General features: G+C 38.0%; 1 protein-coding gene across 1 annotated transcript; it reads right to left on the bottom strand.

Annotated features, from left to right (window-relative positions):
- Nucleotides 1–520: 520 nt before the first annotated feature.
- On the bottom strand, nucleotides 521–25652 carry LOC124254583. The gene is made up of 10 exons (XM_046688415.1): nucleotides 25478–25652; nucleotides 13596–15580; nucleotides 12009–12070; nucleotides 11488–11613; nucleotides 9302–9456; nucleotides 7801–7903; nucleotides 5446–5586; nucleotides 4256–4391; nucleotides 2090–2224; nucleotides 521–693 (listed from the first exon to the last, which is right to left on the bottom strand). The coding sequence occupies exons 2-10, from the start codon at nucleotides 14605–14607 to the stop codon at nucleotides 521–523; spliced, it is 2043 nt and encodes a 680-aa protein (XP_046544371.1). The 5' UTR covers nucleotides 14608–15580; nucleotides 25478–25652.
- Nucleotides 25653–26450: the final 798 nt, after the last annotated feature.

Consider the following 26450-nt stretch of genomic DNA (forward strand, 5'->3'; position numbering starts at 1 on the left):
AGCTGCACCATCAGAAACATTGTCACCATAACAGCTGACCATCAGAAACATTTCTCACCATAACAGCTGACCATCAGAAACATTGTCACCAGTGATTTTAACTGTGATTTGAGCTGAGATATTTTTTCCGTAGAAAAAAGGGAAATGTAATGTTTCAACCAGTGATGTTAGCCAAGTGAAGCAACTGCAAACCAAGAAACAGTGTGCTACGGAGTAGTTTACAGTAGGACACTGTAGTGGGCAATGACAACTGACATGCATCATGACGTCGGTTACGAAGGGGACGTTTAATTACGAGGGGGCAGATTAGAATGGCACAGTGACGTCAATACAATGTGACGTAATGCAAAAAGTGTACTATATCGCCTGATAAAGTACTGTCAGCGCCTTTGATCTTTTAGCGAAACATCTTAAAAAGTAGAATAGGGTCTAATGTCGCATTCAAGATTCTTGCACTTATACAGGAGCATGTAAGCATGTGCGTGTCTGATTTATCTCTTTCACTGAAACTAAGACTCTGTTATAAGTCTGTGTAAACTTGCAATGCAGATCCTACCTCCGGTGGCAAGATGGCCGCTGGCAATGCATGTTTCATCCCCCCATAATCTACAGTGTGGGACTCAAGGCTCGTTGACACGGACAAGTTCGACACCTTGGCCACCTGGCGTGTCTCATCCAGCAAGATGTTGCAAGCTGAAAACAAACATTGATTTTCTAGCAATATGTACTCACAGTCATGGTGTACAACTCTATAGGCGACACTACTGGACATGTTTCCAGTGTTTCGTATGCAAAGAATTGTTCTCAGCTTCTTGTATCAAGTTTTGTCTTTTGGTAGACTATTGAAATAAAAAAATAATGTCTCCCATATCAGGGCTCGATTTAGTACTTTGTTACTTGCACTGGTGCAACCCAATATTACAAAGTGCAATCTAGCTATTAGCTGAACTTGCACCTGGTGCAACTCAATTTTTGAGTGGGTAAACTCTCAATAAAACATCTAAATAATTCAATACCATATTTCTTACATTGCATATTGCAATAAAAGCAGTGCAACTGGAATTTGGCTGGTGCAACTAGGTTTTTATCTTAGGTTGCACCTGGTGCAAGTAGGTTGACATCTCTTAAATCGAGCCCTGCCATATTCAGTACAAATTCCTTCACCCTTCACTTACTCTCAAGGGCATTGAACAAAAAACTGGTTATAACTGGTATTCAGTAATCATTGCTGGTCGTAAGAAGTGACTAATATGATCTGGTGGTTAGGCTCTTTGACTTGGTTGATGCATGCCATCCGTTACTTCAGTTTCTTCTGTTGGGGGGCTGGGGTAGCCCAGTTGTCAAAGCGTTAGCTCGTCATGCCAAAAACCCGGGTTTGATTCCACACAAATGTGTAAAGTTATTTCTGGTTTCCCCCTCCATGATATTGTTAGAATATTGCTAAAAGCGGCATAACACCCAACTCACTCACTCCTTCAAAGTTACATGAAAGAGTACTAAACTAGCTAAAGATTCAGTGTATATTCTAGATGCCAGTTTTCTCTGAACCACTCAAACCTGATGCAATGTCCAAAATGACACCAATTCTATATGCCTTTCTGATATTCAGAATAGGAATTTTAACATTTAGACATTAAAACTTGACAATGATCCATATGAATTGCCAGACAAAGAAAACTAAAACAAATACAGTGATGAAGACATTTACTTACATGTAATTTTATCTATTAGACAACAACTTTACCCTGTTTCTGAAACACAAGCCCAACCAGGGCCAAGATTTTCGAAGCTCTCTTAGAGCTAAGATAGTTGTAAGTTAATGTTAATGTATGGCATTTACGACCAGCTTAACACTAGGAGAGTTTAAAAAATCTAGGTCTAGCCTGTTTCGTGTGTCACATCTACTTTGTAACATTGAAATTATGCTCTTTCCTAATCCTGTGTAAATATACCAACAAAAGGAGCATATTAATTCCAAGTACATCTCTTGTATTTTATGCAGTTCATGCTTTGGAAACCAGAAGGGTAATAATTCTTTCATTATTGAAACTGCCACTAGCCCACAGATGGCTGCTACGTTCCTACTGACCTGTCCAGTTGATGTAGGCAATCTGTCTTTCGTGCAGTGCTAGAACACCACTGATGATCTGCTGCATATAGTTGACGGTTGTCTTCCATGGCAGCTTCTTCTTCGTCTCTCGTAGAATCTGCCGCAGACTCCCAGCTGCAAATTAAAGGAATCTGTGTTAGATGGAGCCATGAGAACAATATTCATCTGTCTTACATGACACAACCTGAGTGAGTGAGTGAGTGAGTGAGTTGACGTAGTTGCTTCCCACACACACTATAACCTTGCGACACCAATATACAAATAATCATTCATGTTATGTGTGTGACAGTATGTCTTTAATCATGTGCAGCCAAGGCTTTCTTACTTCAGCTGAAGTTACAGAACGCTTACAGAGCCTAATTGTAAAATACTAAGTATTCAAGACATGAATGGCAGTCCAAACTTTATTGGCCAGTAATATGCCCAACTTATGTCTAGACATCTAAGAGTATCATCTTTACTGCAAGAGTTAGAACTACTGTTTGGTTTGAACAGATTGGAGTGGGTGAGTTTAGTTTTACGCCGCTTTTAGCAATATTCCAGCAATATCACAGCGGGGACACCAGAAATGGACTTCATACATTGCATACAACCTGAGAGTATTAGCAACTTTAGTCAAAAGTTAAAAAAGGTTGAAGAGAGCATCTCCAAAAAGGACATAACACTGAATGACAGATGTTAAAGTGAAATCATTCCTCTTCAATTTGGGTTGAAAAAATAAACCAATAAGTGTGGAAAAGCAAAAATAACAAAATGAAAACCCTGTAAAAAGACTGGGATGATGTCACAATAGGTTCATAAAGTGAGAAAACTTTAAAGTAAGTATCTTTCTATGTGCTCTTCCGAGTAACAAGAGCATATTTTGTTCAATACTGCACACATAGTGAAGCAATCTCTTACCACAACAGTTTAAAAACACATAATGAAGTGAGGCAGGGGTGGAAATTACCCATTGCCCGACGTCCGAGTCTAGTGTTTTTTTTCAGTCGGGCAAGCAAATTTGTATATCACACTGTACCGGTGTGTCCAGTTGACTTTCCAATGTTTATTATGTTGTTTATTTAAAAAATCAGCAAGAAAACGGTTGGTATAGTGGGAAAATAATCAGGGCAAGTGACTTTACATGTGCCATTGTACCGGAGTACACTAGCATTTTTAAACGTATTTCCACCCCTGTGAGGTGAGGTGAAATTGGGTTTAATGTCGTGCTTGAGAATATTTATCTCATATGACGACGTGCATGCGTGTGTATGTGCGGCTGCTTGTACTAGCCCAGACTTAAGCTGGTTTTATAGTGCTAGCCCACTGAGATACCATGCCGCAGTGAAGCATGAATACCCCACTCAGACACATTATACTGACTCCGAGCCGACCAGTCCTTGTTGTACCCATTAATGCTGAGCGCAAGGCAGGGACCAACAAGTACCATATTTTAACGTCTTTTGGTATGACGCGGGTCGGGGATCGAACCCGTGACCTTCCGCTTTCTCCTGGCGGACACTCTAACTGCTACACATGGAGGCGGTCACATAAATGAAGTGCTACCCAATAAACACAATATTGTGTATCTGGAGAAAAATGATATTTTATCAACTATTTGGTACTACTGAGTGTTATGAAGTGTGAGGTTTGGATGATCTAAATGTTCTGTAATCTCAGTAAGCTGAGGGTATCATCTCAACCTGGCCAATACTCAGCCCTAAGTCTGGAGCAAATTACAGTAAATATTACCGATTCCAAAGGAAAAATTACCAGTTCCTCAGAATTTAAGAAAGTGAGAACATACAAAAATCTAATTTTGACTGACTGACTGAGTATGGTTTTACGCTGCTTTTAGCAATATTCCAGCAATATCACAGCGGGGGACACCAGAAATGGGCTTCACACATAGTACCTCTGTGGGGATTCAAACCCGGGCCTTCCGTGTGACGGGTGAACGCTTTAACCACTAGGCTACCCAACTGCCCCTCTAATTTTGATCGTCACGATATGGCTGAGATATTGCCAATGTGACGTTAAATATTAACTCACTCACTCACTCACTCTAATTTTGAACAAATTCACAATTGTTTTACCAAGTGCACTTAGTTTGGAGTTCAAAATAAATCCCTGAAAGTTTGATGGTGTCTGCAAGTCAGCACTTACCTCCCATGAACTGTGTGCAGATGAGGAAGTCCTTCCCTTGTTCCATGATCCACAGATGCTCCACCAGATTGGGGTGGGACAAACTCCGCAGCTTCTCATACACCTGCCATTGGTGGTCCATGTCCAGCAGGGGCATCTAAACACCAGTTGAACACCACTTAAACATCATAACATCTTAACACCATCGAACACTTCTATAACTCCATCGTAACATCTGAACATCAGTTATACTCTGTCACAACATCGAAACACCTTTTGAACATCACTTAAACATCGTAACATCTTAACACTATTGAACACTACTATAACTCCATTGTAACATCAGTTATACAATGTCACAACATCTAAACACCAGTTGAACACCACTTAAACATCGCAAGATCTTAACACCATTGGACACTACCATAACTACATCGTAACATCTGAACATCAGTTATACAGCATCACAACATCTAAACACCAGTTGAACACCACTTAAACATCGCAAGATCTTAACACCATTGGACACTACCATAACTACATCGTAACATCTGAACACCAGTTATACACTGTCACAACATTTTAACACCATAACACCTTTTATACACCATCAAAACATCTGAACACCATTTATCCACCATCACAACATCAGATAAACACCAGTAAAACATCTACACAACAGTTTTACAACATGATAAATGTGAACACTACTTATACAGGGATGAGAATGGGTATGAGTTAAAAAAGAGGAAAATGAGCCAAGGATCTTGGATAAGATTCACAAGAATGACCCAAGCGTGATCAAGTCTGAGGAATTCTGTGGATCCGAGAAAAATTCTCATCCCTGCTTATACACAATCACATCTAAACAATCACTCACAGACGCAGTGTAGAGACTGAGAGCTATCCAGTCCTTGACTTATCTCCCCTTAATGCAAAGTTCCAGGCAGGGTAACATCAAGTACATCATTCAGTATGACATGGCCTTGGCATGAAACCACTGACCAGATCTCTGTCTACCTAATCTACTCTATCCACACGACCACAGAGTCAGTCCATAAAGCCAAAGAATGATAATAAGTATGATTCAAACAAAGTAAATTCCAACTTCAAGAAGGATTATGATAGTCCAAAGATCTTTGCACATAAATACCATATACTAAAGTTCGACACACAGTAAGGAACTCTTAGGAAGCAGGGAGATGCCCTACCTTTTTCAGAACATTTGGAGCCCTAGATGAAGGAGAAATGTCTGTGATGAGGACAACGTTGTGGGATTTACTGAGCGGAGATAACACCATCCAGTCTTCTCCTTCTCGTACAGGTCCATTGTATCGGCAGTTGGGACTCAGCTGAAGTAGGCAGATTATGTGGGTCAGGATGAGTGTACACTACACTTGCTACAAGTAGGGTGAGCATCGGGAGGGAGTGAGTACAATTTTACACCGTTTAAGTAAGATTCCAGCTATATCACATCCGGGACACCAGAAATGGGCTTCACATATTTTACCCATGTGGGAATCAAACCTGAGTCTCCATGAAGAGCAAATGCTTTAGCCACTAGGCCACCCAACGCCCCTTGCTACAGGATGAGCATGGGGCAGCTGCATTTCAACAGGACAACAGACAACAAAGAAAACATGGGTTAAAAGATTTAAAACAAGGGTCAGCAGAAGATGACAAATCCCCCTGGCCCCCAAATATTTGAAACACCAAATCAACTGACAGTTACTTAAAGTCCAACTTGATGTTTTTTTAGACTAAGTCCAAATCATTTCCATGGAAATCATGAAAAATATGAATGCCAAAAGTCTGTAAATAACAAAAGGCACCACTTCAAGATCTGTTTGCTATACTAGTATATGCCAAGTATTGTAGAAAGATTTTGAAAAGTTTTTGTGTTGTGCTCTGTAAACGAAGCCCACCCCTCCCTTTTCAGACAAGCCCAACACGTTTCCATGGAAACCGAGAAAAATAAAAATGCCAAAAATCTGCAAATAGCAAAGGCACCACTTTAGGTTCCATTTCATATATCTACCAAGTTTTGTTGAAAAATATTGAACGGTTTTCAAGTTCACCCCTCCCTTTTCCTTTTGAGACTAAGTCGAATCGTTTCCATGGAAACCGAGAAAAATAGAAATGACCAAAAGCTTGGGGGGGGGGGAGAAATTTATGCTAAGTAATTGAGCATGAACAATGAACAACAGTTCAGGCTGATGGTCAAAGACAAAGGTCGTAAGAATGAACTTATTACTTACTTACAGAAAAACTTCTGATAAAGGTGACAAACATAAAAATAAGAAACATAAGTTCAATTAGCAAGCGAGATCGATCGATTGACAACCCAAGACTCGAATATTGACAATGTATGTGACAAACCATTCTCTTTCCACAGAGGCTACTCAAGTCATTTCTTCCCACGTACCTCTGTTCTAATATGGCCATTTCATGGTACAAGTGTTTAGGATTCGTGATTGGTTTCAATCAAATTTAGTTGTGCAATCAGCGACGTTGTTTCAAAAGTGATCATTTGCAAAACCTCGGTTATTTCCATATGCTTCGGGAAAACTAAAACATCTTCCCCTGCGTGATGTGCAAACTTTTCTTCGTGACAGAACTTGGTCATGTAATGGCGGATCAATGGCGTCTCCATCGCCCTCGTTGACGACGGCCAAGCTAGCCATTAAATGTCTTGTGTGTCACATCAACAAAAAACATCTTGTGGAATGATTCCTGCACTCTCTATTGCTAGTTTCTGATTTTCCGTTAAACACGAAATACTGAATCTATCCTTTGCATGTTGATCAACTAACTCCATGGCGGCCGCCATATTGGATCTCAGTCGATGTAACACGTGTTCAAATTGGATAGAAAGATGGGAGATAATTTGTGTTGCGATTTTTGCTGCTAGGGGATTTTAAGAGAACATGGAAATATGGCCGAGAACAGAGGTTCGTGGAAAGATATGACTTGAGTAACCTCTGTGGGAAGAGAAAGGTGACAAACACTTTCTAAAGTTTGATTTGCAAGCGAGATCTATCGATTGACAACCCAAGATTCGAAAAATAACAATGTCTGTGACAAACATAACAATAACAAACATACTTTCTAAAATTTGATTTTTTTGTAAGCAAGATTGATCGATTGACAACCCAAGATTCGAAAATTACCAATGTCTGTGACAAACATCTTGGATACGATTCACAAGAATGACCCAAGCATGATCAAGTCTGCGGAATTCTGTGGATCCGAGATAAATTCTCATCCCTGCTTATACACTATCACATCTAAACAATCACTCACAGACGCAGTGTAGAGAATGAGAGCTGGCCAGTCCTTGACTTATCTCCCCTTAATGCAAAGTTCCAGGCAGGGTAACATGAAAAGTTTGATTTTGTGCAAGCGAGATCAATAGATTTACAACCCAAGATTTCAAAATTAACAATGTCTGTGATAAGTTTAATTGGCAAGCGAGATCGATCAATTAACCGATTATTCAATCAATCGCTCCAGCACAATGCACCAGTTTTCATTATCTGTGATATGAGAGCGAGGTATGTACTCACACTGAGGAATCGGCCCGGCTCTGTGTTGTTATCGGTCATCTCCAGGATGATATCCAGCTGCTGACGGATACGAGATATAGCCTCTATCGAATCCCAGGGCTCCCTGCAATAACAACAAGCATTGTCACTAAGGTGACATAATCCCCCACCGCAAATTATCAAATCAAACTTTTAAAGTAATGAAAGTTTAAGATGAAGTTAAATGTCAACAAATACATGATCTTGCTCTTTAGTTGTTCAAACACACACATATTTTCAAGACTGACTTTGACCTTGACATGAATGTCATAGTTTATGAAATATGCAAAACTCATACTAAAGAAATTGCTTATTGAAAAACATTCAAGGGAGGTCTTGAAAGTCTATGAAGAAATCCAGTGAACCGTTCTTAAAATATCTTGCTGACAATTCAGGTTAACATGCTGAAATCTTCATACTGTAGTTGTGACCCTAAAAATTATGTGAAGGTCACCAAAATTGACTTGGCCCTGGGCCTTCCCTAGATGAAGCTTGGTGTCAAATATGAAGAAAATCCACTGAATATTTTTTGCGATATCTTGCTGACTATCTTAACAAGCAATTTAACATGCTGAAATCTTCAAAGTGTCACCATGACCTTGAAAATTATGTGAAGGTCACCACAATCGACTAGGCCCTGTGCCTTCCCTAGATAAAGCTTGGTATTGAATATGAAGAAAATCCAGTTAACGGTTCTTGAGATAGCTTAACATGCAGGTAAAACGTTAAAGTCCCCTTGAGACCTTGAAATGAAGTCAAGGTCACCAAACCTGACTTGGACCTTTCTTATAGTGTGATGAACCTAGGTACCAAATATGAAAAGAATTTAGAGAACGGTTCTTAAGTTATTCCAATTCTTACGTACGGATGGATGGACGGACGGAGCCTAATACTATATCCCCCGCATCGCGCTAAACGCACGGCGGGAATAACAATCAACACATGGTATACAAGCATCTCATAATCACATATGGGTTCTAACACTCATCTTCACAGGTATCAACTACTGGTAGATCTGAAAGGACTATTACAATTGGTCCTGTGGCTCTAAGCTTAAAGATTCCTTTATGAAATGTTACCCAAGGGTAGTTCTGAAGCATGAGCTGTACACATTGTAGGGAATTAAACCCACCCCTTCGGTAAGACAAGCATATGCTTTAACCACCTATCTACCCCACCACTGCAATTGTTTAGGCAAATATCAATCAGCAAGGCATTGTGGCAACAGCATGACCATGTGCTATTTAGGCTGGGGTAGGGGAGGGCTGGGTTGTGTGAAAGGTATAAATTATTTGGGGCCACTCCTTCTAGAAATACATTCGAAACATTTATTTTTAACAACTTCCTTTTAAAGCCAATTATATATAATTTTGAATCCCTTTCCAATGTGAGTTTTAAAAACTCTTTTTAATCTCTCCTTCAATATGAAATGACTGGTCCCCAAGTGCTCGTTGCCATGGTTACAACTGTTGGGGCTACGTACACATCAATCAGCAAGGCACAGTATGGCATAGGGCACTTGATGTTGTCACATCTTTCTCCATGACATCTCAAGGCCAACAGAATGGTCTCCTGATCCTTGTCGAGGCTTGACTGTAGCTGGATATTGTTCTCAAATGTTGTCAGCATTTTCTTGGACTGAAAAAATATATATAGGGACAATCAGCCAAGCTCAGCACCAAGACTGCAAACCTGGAATTTCTTGATATATTATTTGCATTCCTCATATCTCCCATAAAATATCTAAATGGTCTAATCAAGAGAGATTGTAATGGAACATAGTGTACCAGTCTCTGTCATGACATACCTTAATGCAATCTATATCATGACACACCTGAACACAATCTATATCATGACACACCTTAACACAATCTCTATCATGACACACCTTAACACAATCCTTGTCATGACAAACCTTAACACAATCTCTATCATGATATTCCTTAAAGGTCACATGCAACCAAAAATCAAACATAATTAAAACACAATTATCACTTCTTCATGACATATAATATGCATTGCTGATTATGAAAAAACAAATAAACAAAATTATAAGCGTATAATCGCAAATCAAAAGTGCAATATTTTGTACTTGGGTTTACCTGCCTCTAAATGAAGCAGCCGGGATACCGAACCCAGTCAGAGCGGGTGGGTGTGCACTCAAGTGTAACGGCTGGTTCATTTGCAGATGCCGCCCCCACGGCTCATTGTGTGTGTATATATAGAGATGTTGGGTTTTGTAAATACATGCTCATTTTTTGTGTATAACATTTTGCAATCAACAGACATCATAACATGTCATGTGTTCAAGTATCACACCTGCCTGTCTGTGTAATTACATAATGTGACAGAGACCGAACTCGGGCCATAAATCAATGCATTTTGTTTATGGTGTATAGCCTGATTGGTGTTAAGTTCAAATTGCATGTGGTCAGTGATAGCAGCTGTGTATTGAATATTGTCATTAGCAGACAGGCAGGCAGACACACAGGTGTCAATAAAACAAGACATTGAGTTTTGTCTGTGACAATGACATATCTATATCACAGTTAGAAATTCGGTCAACACTAAATAATGACATTGCTTTTAAGTATCGAACTGAGAAAGTGACTCGGTAAGAAGAACGTGTGGTGAAATAGACAAATGAAATTATATAAACAGTTTTTTTACTGTCATAACATATAAAAAGCTCGCGCCTGTGAGATATCAACAAAACATTATGAAAATAGCTCACACCAAAGCCTTCACCGAGTATTCACCAGACAGCCCGCTTCCAAGTTGCGCGAACCTATTTCACTGCGCACATGCTATGAGCGCAGCCCAGCTGTTGAAACCCGTTTGAACTCCGATTTCGCGTGGTTTTTTTCATCGCGTTATTTTTCAACTTTATAACTTGAATTTGCATTTTTGATGATTTGTTTCGGTACGTCCATACCGTAAGGTATCAGAATCTGCAAAGTTGTGTTTTACGTTGCATGTGACCTTTAACATAATCTGTCATGACATGCCTTAGCACAATCTCTGTAATACATACCCTAACGCAATCTCTATCATGACACCTTAACACAATCTCTATCATGACACACCCTAACACAATCTCTATCATGACACATCTTAACACAATCTCTATCATGACTTCCCCTAACACAATCTCTATCATGACACACCCTATCACGATCTCTATCATGACACACCTTAACACAATCTCTATCATGACACACCCTAACACAATCTCTATCATGACACACCTTAACACAATCTCAATCATGACATACCCTATCACAATCTCTGTCATGACATGCCTAACACAATCTGTTATACATACCCTAACGCAATCTCTATCATGACATACCTTAACACAATCTCTATCATGACACATCCTAACACAATCTCTATCATGACACACCTTAACACAATCTCAATCATGACATACCCTATCACAATCTCTGTCATGACATGCCTAACACAATCTGTTATACATACCCTAACACAATCTCTATCATGACATACCTTAACACAATCTGTCATGACATGCCTTAACACAATCTCTGTCATGACACACCATAACACAATCTCTATCATGACATACCCTAACACAATCTCTATCATGACATACCTTAACACAATCCTGATCATGACATACCTTAACACAATCTCTTTTATACATACCCTAACACAATCCTTGTCCAGACACAGATCCTCCTGGCACCGAGCTGCTCTTTCCAGCTTCTCTATGAGTCTTGAGCTAATGGGTGGCTTGCCATGCTGGGACACTTTCTGATCACTGCTCTCCTCCTGTATCAGGGGAGATAATCACCATTTCAAATTTACAGTTGTAAATATTTGGTGAAAATACATCTGAACAGCCTACTATATTATGGGGTGTAGTGGGCAAGTCTTGATCTATCTGTCTAGTCACAATGTAGTGTCAAGAGACGTATCTGTCTAGCCACAAGGTAAGGAGGGTGAAGAGACATATCTATCAAGCCACATATCTATCTGTCTAGACACATGGTAGAGAGGGTCAAGAGACGTATCTGTCTAGCCACATGGTAGAGAGGGTCAAGAGACGTATCTGTCTAGCCACATGGTAGAGAGGGTCAAGAGACGTATCAGTTTAGCCGCAAGGTAGGGAGGGTTAAGAGACGTATCAGTCTAGCCACAAGATAGGAAGGGTTTCATAGACGTACCTGCTCTTTAATATTGGACAAAACTGGGAAAAAGCTTTTGAAGACATCAGGGCTGTGCAAATCTGAAATATCCAAGAAATCAATGACACTCTCAATATGTAATCATATTGTGTGAATATGAATAACCCTGAATTTATCCCCATGGAAAATATTATCATGGGTGAGCTGTTTAATTCAAACAAGCTGACAAGTAGCCTCAACTTTTCATCACACATTGAAAGCATATCTCTGTAAGAAAGTCTAAGACTTATCATGTTCATAAATCCTGTAATTACAAATGTTAAGTAGATCGCTATGGCATGTAAATAATTCGGGGCGGGCGATAATACCAGTTAACCAGTATATTGCAATTCGAACTTCACAATACGATATATTGTGATACGATCGGCAATTTCTATGACCATGATCGGTAATTTTTGTGATGTAGTCAAAAATACTAATATCATTTGTATTTCATTTATATTATTAAACATGAAAAGTTTTGAGAACGTTTATTGGTCATATCATTGCATTTGCGTGACTTTTAAACCATATAAATAAAACAAAATAGAATTGGTAAGGGCACTCGTTGTTGGGATAAACAAACCAAAAAGGCTTTTTCTCGAGTTCCAGTTTCGAAGTCTTCAATTTGGAAACATTTTCAATTGATCTCTTGTACAGTCACATCTGATTCCTGACAGTGGCATTGTTTCACAAGAAAGGAAACAATAATTTCACAATAGATTGCTATACATATTTCAATACGCCAACACATATCACAATATATCGCAATACGAAAAATTGGGCAAAACCCAACCCTGTTAATAATGAGTGAGGGCCCCTCTATGCCACTTTATGCAATATTCCATCAATATCACGGAAGGCTGGGACACCTAAAATGGGCTTCATACATTGTATCCATGTAAGGAAATGAACCCAGGTCCTCGGTGTGACGAGCAAACGCTTTAACCACTAGGCTACCCCACCCCATCTAATAATGAGGTTTCATGGAGGAACATACTATTAATTCGCGGCACGATCTTTGTTTTGTTGTTTGATATTTAACATTGCACTCTGAGCAACCCTCCAGTAATATGTCTATAATCAAGTCTGAGCCAGTCTGTGAAATACATTATAAGAATAGATCTACAAAGCTAGGATACGATGGCATGCATCAACTAAATCAGAGAACAGGACTGCCCTATCCTGTTAGCTTCCCTTCCAAGAAGCATGGGTTGCTGAAGATCAATTCTAACCTCATCCCGATTTGTTGATTGGATGTGGTTCATATCCTAATTCAAGACAAGTCGTTACAAATGCATAATCATCACGCTAAGGACAATGTCCAGTCGGTTTGTTGTTTAACGCCGTACTCAGCAATATTCCAGCTATATGGCGGCTGTCTGTATATAATCGAGTCTGGACCAGACAATCAAATGATCAACAGCATGAGCATCATTCTACGCAATTGGGATATGAAGGTATCTGTCAACCAGGTCAGCAAGCCTGGCCACCCAATCCCGTTGGTCACCTCTTACGACAAGCTTGGGTTACTAGAAACCAATTCTAACCTGGAAGTTCAAGGGGTCAGTCAACCGAGTCACTTACTTGGCGTCCACTTGATCTGAAGATTGGGAGATGGGGTAGAACTGTCAGATGGGACTATCATATTGTTCACATGGCTCAGAATGGAGTCAATGTCTGAATGATCTTCCAGAGTCATCAAGTACCGATAAATCAGCTCTTGGGATGGCTCATTCCGGTAAATTCCAAGACTACCTGATGCTGAGGTGGCACGATTTTTTAGCGAACTAGCACATGAACATGTTTTGGGGTCATTTCTTTGGATGTAATCTTCCAGCACCATCAATGCATATTCTTTATGGTTGGCCTGATTTTTATCAACTGGGCTGTTTTCTTCAGAATATCCCCCTTCAGCACCTTGGGTTACATTTTCCGAATATAACCCTTCAGCTACTTGGGTTAGATCTTCTGCAACTGTTCCTGAAGCCAATCCCTCTGTTAAATCTGAGGGCAACTGAACACTTCCTGTCTCCAGCAAATCAAAATTTGGCACATTGCCCTTCTTCTCATCTTCACAACTGTTCTTGATGGAGTCTTCCAAACCATCCACACGTAATGAAGGAGTCAATGAATCTGGTCGAAAAATACTCAAACAAGGCAACAGATCTTCTTGACCTGCACTGGTCAAAGTGTGGTTATTTTCTTCATCCGACGTGAGTGTCTCCTGATCTACACTATTGTCTGTTATCACAGAGTCACTGTAGTTAGTTTGATCACTCAGCTCAGACTGTAGCGAGCCTTTAGAAGAGCTACCAGTGCCATATCCACTCGACCTGTGGCGAAAAAACTCTCGAGCTTCTTCACCCTGAGGTGAGAAGAGATTCTGCATTTGACTTTTCTCCTGTGGGATGCTGTAAACTAGCGGGCTGTCCTGAAAGCTGACAGCCCTTTTCAAACTGTGCTTCCTGGATTTGCCATCGTACACCTTCCCCTCGATTTCCTCCTTGTTACTGGAACTCAACAGTCTATTGTCACCAGCTCCTGTATTCAGAATCTCCTCTGAGTGAGCCCGTAGTCTCCTGGCAGTGTTCAACATGAATCCCGAGCACTCCACTATGTCAGGAGAGTGGGCCTCAGGAGGATTCAGAGACTGTAACAAATCAGGCAGGTCTGGCGCACTCTTACTCCACTGCTTCACCAGTCTCTCCCTGGAAACTTTCCTTCTCGATACGGCCGGCTGAACATCTGAAAAGACACTGTCGTACGAGAAAGATTTGGTCTTGGTGAAATAACTGGTATTGACTCTCTTCTTGAGGGGTCGTACTCAACAGAGCAGTACCTGTTTTTCGACTCAACAAGTGAAGCCCTCTTTGACTGGAGATCTTCATTGACAGACGACCTTGACATTTGGGATGAAACACTCTCACCTCTGTTTCTTAACTCTGGAGAATCATCCGCATGTTCCTCGCCCATGTCATCACCATGTGTTTGCCCTTGATTTGTATTCCGATCATCTTCATCAACCCCATTAGATAAACAATGTCCATTTTCTTCGCTGTAATATTCTGACGTCGCATTGTCCAAAGAGGCCTTCTCTTGGTCATGTATGTCATCCTTCAACATTTCCTTAACAGAGTCTGGAACATCAAAATTCCCTGGAGCCGGAACTTCAAACTGCCCCGAAGGAGGAGTGGACATAGCATTGACATCAGACATGGCTAAGTAGGGTTGCAATGGTAGCACTGGATTAGCAATGACTTGCCTCCCAGCTATTAGGTTTCTTGCAAGTTGATGTGGTATTTGGGTCAAGTTTCTTTGTAGGTTGCTGTTTTCAAATGATAAGACATGTGTATCCGTTTCGTCAATGGATATGTAGCTTGGAGGACCATACTCCTCCATAGCAGACATACTTCCACTTTACATTCCGACTCTCCCTGTTGCCTCTAGTTGCAGCTAGTTATGGCATCTCCATGATACTGTTGTCTCCATTATGTTCAAATGTTGTGGAAGGTCGGGTATGGCTCCTGGTAATGCTTACACATTGGTGAGAATGAGAAGAAGCCATCAATCTGAAATGAAAGCAAAACGTCTCAGAACTTTCAAAATGAATGAGTTAATATGGTGGTGTGCATGTCGCTTCACACAAACAACAATGTAAACAAATAGCTAACGATCCATGATGATTTGTATAAACCTGAAATCGTGACAACTGTTGTGGAAAATGAAAGCTATATGTTCTCACAATCTACTGTCATTTAATTTTGTCTCCTGCTTTGCCTAGTTTCTGAGTTACAACTTGTTTTCATAGACGATTCTGTCAAAATCGCTTGGTGTAGTTGGGCCTTATTTGTATAATGATTGATCCAAATTGATCCAATTTATGTGTTTTTTTACCCTGTCGCCAACATCCGCCAGTCTGAGGATAAATGCTATTTAAGTTTGTTTTCACCGAGTTACAAACTCAACACGACTTTCTACTGGTAGTAAAATATGTATTTGATTGATGGCCAATAGGATTTTGCATGACATAGCGTATAACATAACAATTTCTCTCGTGGCAGCGAGACGGGTGTCAATATAATACTACTTACAATATTATTGTTAGCTTCGACCACAACCTCACTTCCGAGGAAGAAATCGTTATGTTACAAGTTGTGTCATGGAAAATCTTTATAGTCATCAATCATATACACATTTTACTACTAAGTAGTTTTGATTCTTTAACTTCCATGATCTGAACACAAGTAAGATATCTTTTCAGGCTTCCACAACGCTCGCTTCGCACTCACAAACATAACCCATTTAGCACGAACTGCGGGGTCCTGTGGAAATCTGTGCATGGTGACACCATCGCCCGACCCCTAGGAGCAATTGACGACAAAGCAACGAATCGGCATGTCGTTGTTGATGTCGAGAAATCATCAAAATGATGAGCGTGCTACACACTTTCTATACAACTAACTGAAAATCGTTCCTCATATGACGTCACTGCAGTGCGCTGGCAACAGAGTTACGTAACCTGTCTGTGGTTTCGTTGGCGGGCGAAAGTGAAGCAGGCGACTTTTTGGCACCTTTAATCGCTCGGTATTAATTAACCACAAGTTTTTTAAGAATGAATTTGGTGTTTCGCATTAGTCTAACCACAAATCTTTCATATGTAATAGTTAACAGAGTACAAAAAAACAAAGTTTATTGGTTCTTTAAAAGATGACTAGTGTTTTACGGAGATGGTGTTCTAAGTTGTATAACTTTTTCCTAATCCTTTTCTCATGAATAAAATATGTTTAAAACAAACAAAACAAACTAGTGTGTTAAGAACATGAATTTCATGGAGTCTTTAAGATAAATTCAATCATGACTTGGAACAAGCTTGTAGTGCTAATGAAATGTAACAGACAAAACCAACCTTGTGAAAAATATTGTTTTTGCAAAGTTACAAGTGTTCCAAAATTGTTTGTGTTTGATTATGAGAAAACATGATCGATTGCATGGTCGTTTTGTCATTGCAACCAATCTTCGATTATTTCAATTAATCGGACCACCACTAGTACAAACAATTCATTTTGGTCATAGACTTGTCAGTATGTTCATACATACAAATTTTGTAGTAGATAGTCACCCTTTTCATACTTATATATGTGATCATGTCATATGTAACACAAACGTGTATGTGTTGTCCGCTTCCAGAAATGAAAATGGCTACCTGGTAACCATTAGAACATGACTGATAACCTAAGAAAATAATCATTCCAAGTTTTTCACAAACGAAACTGCACACTGTTTTTGACAAAACTGACTGGGAATTGCATCATCCAAACTACTGTTTATATTCCTCACTTAAAAGCCTTGATATGGCAATACCCACTGTACATAACATCTCCTCCTCCAATATACGATGATAAACTGCATGGATGTACTAGTGGTGATCCGATTAATTGAAATAATCAAAGATTGGTCGCAGTGACTAAACGACCAAGCAATCGATCACGTTTTCGCATAATCGAACACAAACAATTCTGGAACACTTGTTTTCATCAACAATATTTTTCACAAGGTTGGTTTTGTCTGTTACATTTTATAAGCATTATAAGCTCGTTCCAAGTCATGATTGAATTTATCTTAAAGACACCAAGACATTTATGTTCCTAACATACTAGTCATCCTTTAGAGATGTGAAATTTTGCCCAAATCTCCCAAAATAACTACATGTATTTTTTTCCTTATTTTTTTGTGCATTAACAAATTTCATAAATGATGCTAACCAATTATTTTCGATGATTGATCGGTGGTAATGAACCAATCATCAATTATGAGATTTTAACCAATTCCCAACACTAGGATGTACCCATTCTCACAATAACAATACATGCATATACTGCTGAAGAATATTCAGATGGGACATATACAAGTATGTTTAAGCGGCATTGGGGTAGCCTAGTGGTAAAAGCAGTTACTCATTACACCGAAGACACGGGTTCAATTCCCCACATGGGTACAAATTTAGCGTGAATCCCATTTCTGGTGTTCCCCAACACTCACTCAAGCATATTTATAACAGCACTGGCATTCTGAGCCGACTTCCTTGAAAACTTATCACTTTGATGTGATCATCTATAACAGTTTCAACTTCACAGTACTTGAATAAACTGTTGAAACTTGTGATGAAAGGTGTCGACCTTCATCATGACAACAAAATTTCTTCAAGGACATTAATGTTTTCACATCTGGGGGTACAAAGTATATCTCAAAACAATGAAATAAATGTTCTTAAAACTACTTTAAACTTTTGAATTACTTCTAATACTTACAATTATTATGAACATGTCCTTTTTCTTCAAATCCAGCATTTCATGAGATCTGATATTAGGCACATGTTTATGTCAATACAAGAAAACAGTCTTTTAAACTGATCCCTACTGTATTCAAGCAGTTAACGCATCGGCACAGACTCTGAAAGTGAAAAATCTACAAAGTCAGGCACTGTTCTTGCTTTATGCCCACAATCCCCAGATGAATCTACATCAATGTAATCACAACTAATTTCAGTCAAAATAGGACCTGTGGACGATCCTGATTGGACACAACTAGCCCTTTGTTCCTTCTGTTTGATATGCCTGCCAAGATAAGACAAGCCAGTCTCAAGGAAGTCTGAACAAATCACACGGAAATACAATGCTTTAGGTCGCTGACCCAATCATAACTACAACCCTCTTAATTCTGTGAAATAAAGGTTCCTTAAACACTGTCTTCAAAGGTTAAAGAGCTACAGATACCTTTTTTGGTCATTGAGCTATGTACTCGCTTGTGTTCATCTCAATTGGGCATCCTAATTTTCCTTTAAGCAAACCAAATAAATTGTACCCACCTAACTTAAACTCAGTTGGGTATTTTGCCATTTTCAGTTAACTGTAAAAATATAATAAAGTTTAAATGTTGGTTTACGTGATATTTTTATTTCATCTGTAATATGAGAAATGATAAGAAAGACTGCAAAATGCCAAGTTCATGTGCTGAAATAGAACCTCTCAATATATCTCAGTTATATCTATCCTCAGTAACCTCCATCTGTAGCACATGGGTCTGCTTATGCCAAATTCTAGTAGGTTTGGTGACCGGAACTAATTCACTGGTACGCAAACTAAGATTTGACATTTTTGTGTGTACGCATGTAAGATCAAATTTATTGAGTATTTACACAAATGCAAGCGTACTTGAATTTATAGACTTCATAGGAATTGAATTTCCACATAAATATTTACGTAATTTACGCAGATAAGCAGCTTATCTGTACCTCTGGTAGTAAGACTAGGATTTGCCATGTTGATCAGTTTATGAGCAGTATTTCACCCATATGATGTGAGTATAAGATTTTCAAAGAGATACATATTATTTTGGTTGATTCGTACAATCAGTATTAAAACAACAACACATCTTCAAATGAAAATGTCAGCAGTCAAAATAACAACAAAAATGTATTTTTAGATATTGATTGGCATATCAGATAGCATGTAAACCTTGCATAGATGGGACTAAAAACATTAAACTTACCAATATCTTAAAAAAGTAATTTTCTTTGTATTTATATCAAAGAGAGTGTTTTTCTCATACTTTCAGCAATAATTTCAGTCACAGCTTTCAGGATACATTCCTCACAAATCAAAGGAAAATACTTCAGTTTGTGTATTTAATTGAGGCGAGTGCTTCAAATGGCGAATATGGTAAATCAAACTTTGTGATAAACCAGGCAGTGTGTAAAAATTGTTTTGTTTGAATCAACACCTAAACTAAACACTTCACATGCAGGAGCTATTATTTCAAGGACAATATTATTCATCTTAGAGTACATCCTGAATCTACAATAGCAACCTGGAACTAGCTGACAAAGACCTTGTGCCGCTCCTGATAACGCAACAGGAAGTAAGTAATGCACGGAAACAAAATTGATGACCACACCCCCCACCCCTCCCGAACAAAATGGGTGACCCCTCCTTAGAATCATCAACCCAAAAATTACGACCCCTAACCGGGTGAAACCCCCAGCCATCAATTGAGCGGTCCCTAAATACTTTTCATCTGCCATGGTCAAACTCAAGCACTTTCCATATTTGTATGAACTTATTGCTTGCTAAATCAAAGAGACACTATGCCACTGTCCTTGTGACGTTCTCTATCTTATCTACACAGTACTAATCACCAGTTTCAACACAGTTTTACAGTTGGGACAAAAATAGTTCTGGTTTGTAGAATCAATTGGTATCAGTGTCACACTATTTAAAATGTTTAATACACTTGGCAAATATCCAATATGGCGTACTGGTGACGCTGCATCGTATTACCATCAGATTCCCCATACAGATCAGCAAGTACATGAATATTATCTCTCAAGTTAAGTTTCACATACTGGCTACCGAACAGTTATCGCCATATGTTAGCGGTATTTACAAAATTACTCCTCCGTCTGTTAAATCAATGAAACAAAATTAATTATGATACTTAATTTGCTATTCACCGATGTGTCTTGCCCGTTCACTACGGATCATGTTTTTACATAATGCAGCAGAAAAGAATCATGGCAGTATAAATAAATGTTTTCTCACAACTAACTGTAACAGTTATCGCCATTTCAGAATTTCTAATGTCATTTGTGAAATAATATATTTTCATATCATAAAGTAACCTCGAATAATTGATTGTGTGACAAGTTGAGTGTATTTTTACTGTAGTTTGATAGGGAATGAAATAATTAATGACTTTTGTGAATATGAACTTGAACTTGCTATTAAATAGATTGTGTGACATCCCCCAACTAAGCTAAAAAAACATAATAGGCTTCATAACCGTATCTTTAATTTTTCTCTAATGTTACTTACCGTGAATGATTTTCTTTTGCTGTCTTTTATTGTTGTCAAATACCGTAGCAAAAAATACTGGAATTGTAATTGACCGGGATTACGCATGGGTCATACTGATGTATTGGCGATAACTGTTCGGCAGCCAGTACAATTTCATGCAGCAGAAAAATGATAAATATATGAATTGAAGATAACTATCAACATATAGGTGATGACATGTTTACTTTATTAAATATATCAAGGCAATTTATTAAACAATGTAGACAACTTTTGTCTTACTGATAAGTCAGTCTAAGAGATGAGTCCTTGTTACCATAGGCTATTTATCTAAACCATTGTTTAAACTATGTAGTCGTAACTTATAACTTTTTACAAACAGGATGTCTGTGAGTCAAGTTTTTATTACTCTGGACCGGTGTCTTTCTCTAAGCTATTACAGATTATGGTGTAACTAATATTTTTAATTTATATTTTCCTAAGGTCAGACCAATTTTACTTCTTGTTTTACGGATTTTTGTCCTCAGAAAACCTAAGGGCAGGAGGGAAAAAATATATGAAAGAATCACCAGTCGAAGTAATATTCCTTTTAAATACTAAAAGTATTTTACTTTTGGCAATTTATGAAGTGTATATGGGGCAAAAAACAATCTAAAAAAAAGTCTTGTAAATTTACATTTTTTGGCCAATAAAAATATTAGGATTTTATTTTTTGAACAGGGAAATTTAAAAAAAATAATTTCTTATTCTTGAAAAATTACGGCCAGCAGATCCGTAAATAAAGAAATATAATTGGTCTGGCCTAATATCATAATCCAAATATATTGCATGTTGTGGTAATAATTAATATTAATTTTTAAATAAATTGATACTCCATGATGTTCATTCATACCAGTACTTATTACATATAGATAATGCATGAATGTGTTGAACAGGGTTTTGAAAAGTGTTCTGTAAACTAACACAATCATCTCTTTGAGCTTACCTGCATTGCGTAGAAATCAAAGGGAGTACAAAAATATTGAAAAACATCTTTGGTCAAGCTCTTTCTCACCGTTAAGTCCAGTTAATTAAATTTGGCCTGATTTCTGTATTGGACGCCATTGCATTAATGACTCATGCAGTGCAGTATGTACCACAATATGCATCATGTGCACAGGGACTGCCCTGGTGCAGAAAACTTGCAGAGTTATTTATATTACGCCATCTGTTTTGGGAAGTCGCATGCTAATTATGCTGTTGGGTCAATTTGACATAATGGCAAGTCAATCAATGCTTATGATAGGCATCTGAATCAGAAACATACCAACACTTGGATACCACTAGAAATAGGTAGTAGTGTTTCAATTAATTGAAATAATTGAAGATTAGTCGCAATGACTAGTAATCAAACACAAACAATTTTGGAACACTTGTTTGCATAAACAATTTTTTTCACCAGGTTGGTTTTGTCTTGCATAAAAAAAATCCATAAACACTACAAGCTCGTTCCAAGTCATGATTGAATTTATTCTTAAAAGACTCCAGGAAATTTATGTTCCTAATATACTAGTCATCCTTTAAACTAAAGATGTGAAATTTGCTAATGCATTTTGTGCAATCTGTAAACAAACCCCAAAGAAGTACATGTTTTTTCTTTATGTTTTGTGCATTAACAAACATAACCAGGAAAATTTGATACATGACACTAACCAAATATTTTCGATGATTGATTGGATGTAATGGACGAATCATCAATTATGAGATCAATTCCCAACACTAGTTATAGTTCAGAACTATACTTAAATTTATTAACACAAATCTACATGAGCTACTTTCCAGTTTGCATATCATTATGCATTATCATATACTGACATGGGTATGACTGATAAATAATTGCAACTTACTCTGTGAAATATATTTCTTATTTTGGATCACTTATCATATCCATATGACTCTCTTGAAGACAGAGAAGGACGACCAGATTAGTGCTGGGAATTGGTCAAAATCTCATAATTGATGATTGGTTCATTACAACCGATCAATCATCGAAAATAATTGGTTAGCGTCATTTATGAAATTTTCCTGATTATTTTTGTTAATGGAATTTTTTTATAGAAATAACCCTGTAGTTCTTTGGTGTTTTTGCAAATTGCACACAAGGCATTGGCAAATTTCACATCTTTAAAGGATAACTAGTAGGTTAAGAACATTAATTTCTTGGAGTCTTGAAGATAAATTCAACCATGACTTGGAACGAGCTTGTAGTGGTCATCAAATGTAACAGACAAAACCGACCTTGTGAAAAATATTGTTAATGCAAACAAGTGTTCCAGAATTGTTTGTGTTCGATTATGAGAAATTATGATCGATTGCTTGGTCGTTTAGTCACTACGACCAATCTTCAATTATTTCAATTAATCGGACCACCACTAGACCAGATGACTCCTATATTTCGGGAAACTCAGGGATTCCATGTGTCTCCTTTCATTGATAACTTGTTAAAAACCCTAATGGGAGACATCTACCATTTTTTCATGTATTAGTTTAGAAACACATTTACTATTATATAACATATCCTGAACATTGTACCCAGGTATGAATGCTGCACAACAGCTTCATAGAAATATGTTGCAAAATTATAGTTCACATTTCCGGAAATCTGACCATACGCTGACACTACATGTTGCTTCAATAGACCCTGAACATGTTGACCTGTTCTAAAAATATCTTCAGGAATGTTTGTTACAAGGAAAATATGTCACCCCTCTTTATTGTAAGCAAATGTATTAAAGAAATGCTGGATTCAAATAATTTCAGAATAATAATTATTTTTGCAATGTTGCTGGTTTGTTCCAAGAAAAGAAAATCCTACATGTCTTAATTTTTTTTCACCATTTTACCATGTTTAACCTCATGACTTTCTCATTTGTTTATTTATTTTTATTACGTCAGTTTACCAGATCATTTGTCAGTTGAATATGTCAATCAAGTTATTTAAAACAGGGCCTTAAGAAAATGAAAACAATCAACATTTGTTGATTCAATATATACAGACATAAAACGCTTATCAATTTCATAATGTGCCCTACATACACCTACAATATCAACAGAAGATAAGATACCATGGTCACATGACTACAATTCCGGGTAATGCAGTTTCTCGCCGGCCGGTTGATTTCTGTTTACTTACACCACACAAACCATCTCAGCAATAAAAACAGGCTAAAGCTGTTCCTATTTTTCAAAACTGACCCAGAATGGAGAATAACTTAGAAATGTTTTCTTATTTAAATTTTTCAGCATGTTCAGTTGCCTAAAATGTATAATTTGTTTGTGTATACAGAGAACATTGTCCAATGTGACAGAAGGGGTTTATTTTGAAAGGATGAATAATGGCTGTATAACAATTAAGAACTTTTCAGAAGTGATGCTTATACATTGCCATAAAAGTATCAATGACAAATATCTTTCTGAAACCATATTATCCTTTTTCCATTGATAGAACTATAAGCCTATCAGAACAACACTCTATTTTATGTTTGAAATAGCACCATCATGAAGAAGTGTTTTAAACACAATCATTCAATACCATGAAACCTTACAAACATATTTCCCTTTTGCCACATAATGCATTTCACCAACAAGAAATCACTCAAGCACTCGGCAACTCTCGATTAACAATCAAATACAAGAATATTCATCTATTTTATAGATACAGACAGGAAAGTCATACTGTAGGATAAAAAGGTCAAGGAGTGCAAGATCTTTGAAGGATTTGTCATTGCAACTGCTGGGGTCATTTAGAAGTTCTAGAAAGCTGAATTGTTTGCTGAAAAATCATTATATGTTTATCTGCAAATAACAATTTTGAAATGTAAGATGAATCAAGTAGTTAGTGACTGCCTTTCACAGAGACAAAATCACAACTTCACATAACTCTAATTACGTCATGTTGACCTAGATTGAATATTAGAGTTGGGTTAACACCATTTGGAACAGTATTCAAAATACATTACAAATGGCATCGGCACCAGGCTGTGAAGCATATAGTCCTTCATCTCTTGAATTCCCGAAACTCCTTTCCATCCATGAGCATTGTGATTACAAACACTACTGAATGTTCTCTTAATGTCTATCACATGCATTACTAGCTCTTCCATGACATGTGACTTCTTCTGAATACATCACATATGTCTCCATGCCTTCAGAAAGATGTTAAATTTTGTTCATAAAGTCAAGGATCAAATGCCAGTCCATATTTTCCACATCACAATGGTGTATCGGGCATATTTATCACCATAACATCATTTACAACGTGTGTACCCGTGTATAGTCAATCATTTTGGTACATGTCATTGGTAATTTTAAGCATGATACATGTTTAGTACCTTCTTCCTGGAGTTATAAATCATTACTTTAAACACAGCTGTGATTATGGATACCGATATCGATACGAACTTACTACAATATTATCAGTCATATTCCCACAAAACATAATCAAAGATCATTTTGGGTGGCCATGAGTCATCAAGTTGACAAACATGTAGATACTAAGACAACGCCAGACAGCAAATTGAAAGCCATTAGCCTAACATCGCCAACCGTGCGCAATAAATCAGATATAGATGACAGTACCTGAAATTTGTGCTTTAACCTGTATCTGTAAGATGTAAAATCAGGGAAGACCTTGAAGTGGTTTGGGAGTCGTTTACTTCTTTGATAACGTTCTTTTCACGTAGGATTGCAAACCTCCTACGGGAATTCCAGGAAATAGAAATAAACTTGGAAAGGGAATTACTAACAACATTGCCTGAACTCCATTAAATGTACTTGTTAGAACTCGCGATGTCTGTGCACGGAGCTCAGAAGTACTATCCAATCGCTGTTTAGGGATGAGCTCATTGTAGACCAATCAAATTGATGCTAACATATTTGATGAGAAGCGGCCATTTTAAAGAAGTATTTTCAAAACATTGTCTCGATATATTTATGTAAAGGGTTAGATTATAATCCTTACTAAATGAATATATGGGATTACCCTTGATGGATCATTGTAAGTAAACCACAATTTAATGTATTCTTGAATGCGACTATCATTTGCCAGTTAATCTAATTAGTCATTGGGCATTATGTCTGCAGATCAGTGTTCCAGATCACGTCTCCAAGTCAAACTAATCATCTTCGTTTAGCAGCTGTTTACAGGAAACAATAGGATATCGACTATTTTATTTAAGTGTTTAACTCATCGCCCTCCCCTTGGAGATCCCACTTGAAAAGTTTGCCCCAAAAAGATCAATGCTTAAGCAGCTTTTGATAGTCTCCCATAGTGGCAATTAGAGGGTGTTTTAGTGTTTAGTCAAATTAGTGTTCGTTCCTAACCTAGGGAGACCCTGCAGAATTTGTTCGCCCCTAACCCTGGAGAACCCAGTTTGTATGACCAAATTAACACTGATCAGTAAAAGAAAACTCAATCCATGCTTGGCAGTTTTATTAATGTTATTCCACTTATCAACATTAACTTGGGATAGAATGCACTTTACCAGGCGCAGCCCTCGCTGCTCGCTGCGGGGCAATTATCGCGTTATAGCGCTACCGAACTGTCTCCAGT

This window comes from Haliotis rubra, unplaced genomic scaffold (assembly GCF_003918875.1).
Source record: "Haliotis rubra isolate DU_JTF1 unplaced genomic scaffold, ASM391887v1 Scf577, whole genome shotgun sequence".
Taxonomy (NCBI): Eukaryota; Metazoa; Mollusca; class Gastropoda; order Lepetellida; family Haliotidae; genus Haliotis; species Haliotis rubra.

What these genes read in the sequence shown, in the direction of transcription:
- LOC124254583 (XM_046688415.1), bottom strand. Translation starts at nt 14,607, where the DNA reads ATGTTGAACACTGCCAGGAGACTACGGGCTCACTCAGAGGAGATTCTG. An exon ending in TGGACAAGGATTGTGTTAGG is followed by an intron (nt 9,457 to 11,487) that starts GTATGTATAAAA and finishes ATATTTTTTCAG; the next exon opens with TCCAAGAAAATGCTGACAAC. An exon ending in AGCCGGGCCGATTCCTCAGT is followed by an intron (nt 5,587 to 7,800) that starts GTGAGTACATAC and finishes TGCCTACTTCAG; the next exon opens with CTGAGTCCCAACTGCCGATA.